This window comes from Oenanthe melanoleuca, unplaced genomic scaffold (genome assembly GCF_029582105.1).
Source record: "Oenanthe melanoleuca isolate GR-GAL-2019-014 unplaced genomic scaffold, OMel1.0 S001, whole genome shotgun sequence".
In the NCBI taxonomy this organism is placed as follows: Eukaryota; Metazoa; Chordata; class Aves; order Passeriformes; family Muscicapidae; genus Oenanthe; species Oenanthe melanoleuca.
The window spans coordinates 2,978,646-2,981,766 of NW_026612650.1; the positions used below are offsets into that span (position 1 = coordinate 2,978,646).

Here is a 3,121-nt window from a genome sequence, read left to right on the forward strand (position 1 = left end):
AGGTCCTGCTGCTGTGCAGTGGGTGATGTGTGGGCCAGGGCTGCTCAGAGCTCCAACTCATGCTCAGGCCACTTCTGAGGGGATATTTCTTAGCTCGTTCAGGGAAGGAATTTTGTGCTTGGATCTCTTCTTTCCTGAATCTGTGCTCCCACTTTTCCCAGGTCCAGCTTGGTGGCAATGGAAACTCAACTCTGTAGGTTAGAGCAGGGGTTGAGGCTCTTAAACCATCACACTGAGTTTTCCAGGGACCCTCAGCAGGTTCCTCCCCATCCTCAAGATCCATCCAGCATCACCTTTCCATGGTGCCCAGGCCCGGGAGAGCTGGTCTTTTATCCCTGCACCCCTGAGCAGCTGCAGGGCAGAGCTGGCCCAGGGGCTGGGATGGGCTCTGTCACCTCTGGCAGGGAAGGAGCCCAGGGCCACAGGAACAGCTCGGGCTGGGACAGCACCAGCAGCAGAGCCATGGGCAGAGAGGGAGGGAGGCAGTGCTGAGGGAAGCCCTGCTGCAGGGCAGATGTGGCACCTGACAGCCCTTCCCTGCAGTGCAGACACTGCCCTGAGCAGCACAGCTCTGGTGTCCCCTCCCAGCCAGCACAGCCCTCAGCCCGGGCTTGGGGCCCTCAGTGCCCTCCTGGGCCAGCAGACATGAAGGGCGTCTCTTCTGCCATGTGCCATTCCCTGCTGACCAGGGCCTGAGGGCCACTTTCCTGCCCTGGTGTTGACTGGGAGGGGCTGTGCAGGGCTGGCCAGGGAAAGGCTTTTCCTCAGGGCTGGCTCTCTCTGCCCTTGCCTTGCCCAGGTGCTCCTGGCATTGCTGACGGGCTCTCTGGGAATGGGAGCTCCAGCTGCAGGCTCAGGCCCAGCCCTTGGGCTCCTCCTGTGCAGGCTGAGCACAGCAATGGGGTGTCCCAGCTCCCTGTGCCCCAGGAGCTCTGGGCAGGCAGGTTGGGAGGTTGGGAATGAGCTGACTCTCCTCAAGAAGTGCCATGGACAGGACCCTTGGTGTGTCCTTGGGATGCCATCCAAGCTGGGAGCTGCCACCAGGGGACACTGGGGGACAGGAGTGTCCTTGGCCAGGAGTGGGGCTGCAACTCTGAGAAAGGCTGAGCCAGGTTGATCTGCTGTGGGTCCCTCTCAGCTGTGTCAGGCTCATTTTCAGGCAAACACAGTGACTGCCCTCGATCTCAGAAAGGGCAGCTGGGGACAGATGGAGAGAGAGAGCAGCTCCCCTCACCCTTCACTGAGTTACAGCCAATGCTCTTGCATTGCACAGCTCTCTCTGATCTCCCTGGGCACAGCAGGAAACCCTCTCAAACTGCCTTTGGCAATCACTATTCTTTAACCCTGGGACAGGAGATGTTGCCAAGCCCCTCTGCCTCAGGAGCAGTTTGGGCTGATGAAGGACTGGCCCATGTTCCCATTCCCATGCAGAGCAGAGCTGACTCCTCGGTGTCCATGGGCAGAGCCCCAGCTCATCCCAGCAACAAGCAGAGCCCCAGGCATAGGGTTAAGGAAAGGCTCTGAGAAAAGGAAAATTGGGTGGCACAGAGCAGCATGGGAAGGGCTGAGAAAAAGGGATTGGACATCACTCAGCAAAGTCTCCCCTGACTTCTCACTGTGTTTTCCTTCAGCAGGACTCCATGGCCAGAGGGAAGCAATGTCCAACAGCAGCTCCATCAGCCACTTCCTCCTGCTGCCATTGGCAGATACGCGGCAGCTGCAGCTCCTGCACTTCTGCCTCTTCCTGGGCATCTCCCTGGCTGCCCTCCTGGGCAACGGCCTCATCATCAGCGCCGTAGCCTGCAGCCACCACCTGCACACCCCCATGTTCTTCTTCCTGCTCAACCTGGCCCTCACTGACGTGGGCTGCATCTGCACCACTGTCCCCAAAGCCATGCACAATTCCCTCTGGGACACCAGGACCATCTCCTGCTCAGGATGTGCTGCACAGCTCTTTCTGTTTCTGTTTTTCATTGGAACAGAATTATCCCTCCTGACCGTCATGAGCTACGACCGCTACGTGTCCATCTGCAAACCCCTGCACTACGGGACCCTCCTGGGCAGCAGAGCTTGTGCCCACATGGCAGCAGATGCCTGGGCCAGTGGCTTTCTCACTGCTCTGCTGCACACAGCCAATATATTTTCCCTGCCCCTGTGCCATGGCAATGCCCTGGGCCAGTTCTTCTGTGAGGTCCAACACATCCTCAAGCTCTCGTGCTCCACATCTTACATCAGGAATGTTGGACTTACTGTGGTTGGTGCCTGTATAACTATTGGTTGTTTTGTGTTCATTGTTTTCTCCTATGTGCAGATCTTCAGGGCCGTGCTGAGGATCCCCTCTGAGCAGGGACAGCACAAAGCCTTTTCCACCTGCCTCCCTCACCTGGCTGTGGTATCCCTCTTTATCAGCACTGGCACATTTGCCTACCTGAAGCCCCCCTCCATCTCCTTCTCATCCCTGGATGTCTCAGTCACAGTTCTGTACTCAGTGGTGCCTCCAGCCCTGAACCCCCTCATCTACAGCCTGAGGAACCAGGAGCTCAAGGCTACCCTGGGGAAAATGATGACTGTATCTTCAGGAGCAATATTCACTCTGTTTTCCTGCAGAGCCATCAGAATGTAACACTTGACAATCTCAGATTTTTTCTCATAGTTGTCTATATTATTTTGCACTGGTACTTCATCTTATTCTTTTCCTACTGTTGAAATGCTTTTTAAAAAAATATTATTTTATTAGTCTTTGCATACCTGCATAAATATCTACCTTTCTTTTGAAAGACATAAACATTTAAGAGACCTGTTTCCTGTGGATTTTATTAAAAACAAGTGACTTGTGTGTCCAGGATCCTTCCTCATCCCTTCTCTGTCTCTGCAGGGGCAGTGCCTGTGAGTAGAGGTGGAGGGAAAAGTCTCCCAGCACAGCAGCACAGCCAGGGACAATGGCCCTGGCTCTTCCCACATCTGCTCTTCCCAACTCCACCCTCTTCTTGTCAGCCCTTCTGTGGCTGTAAGGCCACAGTGCTTTGGCAGCTTGGTCACTGTCCTGCTGCGTGTCCGTGCTGTGAGCACAGGCAGGGACAGGCCATGGGCATTGCTGGGACACAGCTGGGCTCCAGCACAG

The 3,121-nt window shown here is 55.8% G+C and overlaps 1 protein-coding gene across 1 annotated transcript; it reads left to right on the top strand.

Annotated features, from left to right (window-relative positions):
* Nucleotides 1-2,038: 2,038 nt before the first annotated feature.
* Nucleotides 2,039-2,890, top strand: LOC130265969 (olfactory receptor 14A2-like; the record flags this gene model as incomplete). Its single annotated transcript, XM_056515312.1, has 2 exons — nucleotides 2,039-2,500; nucleotides 2,876-2,890. Coding segments are annotated over 2 exons (477 nt in total), but the record flags the coding sequence as incomplete, so codon positions are not given.
* Nucleotides 2,891-3,121: the final 231 nt, after the last annotated feature.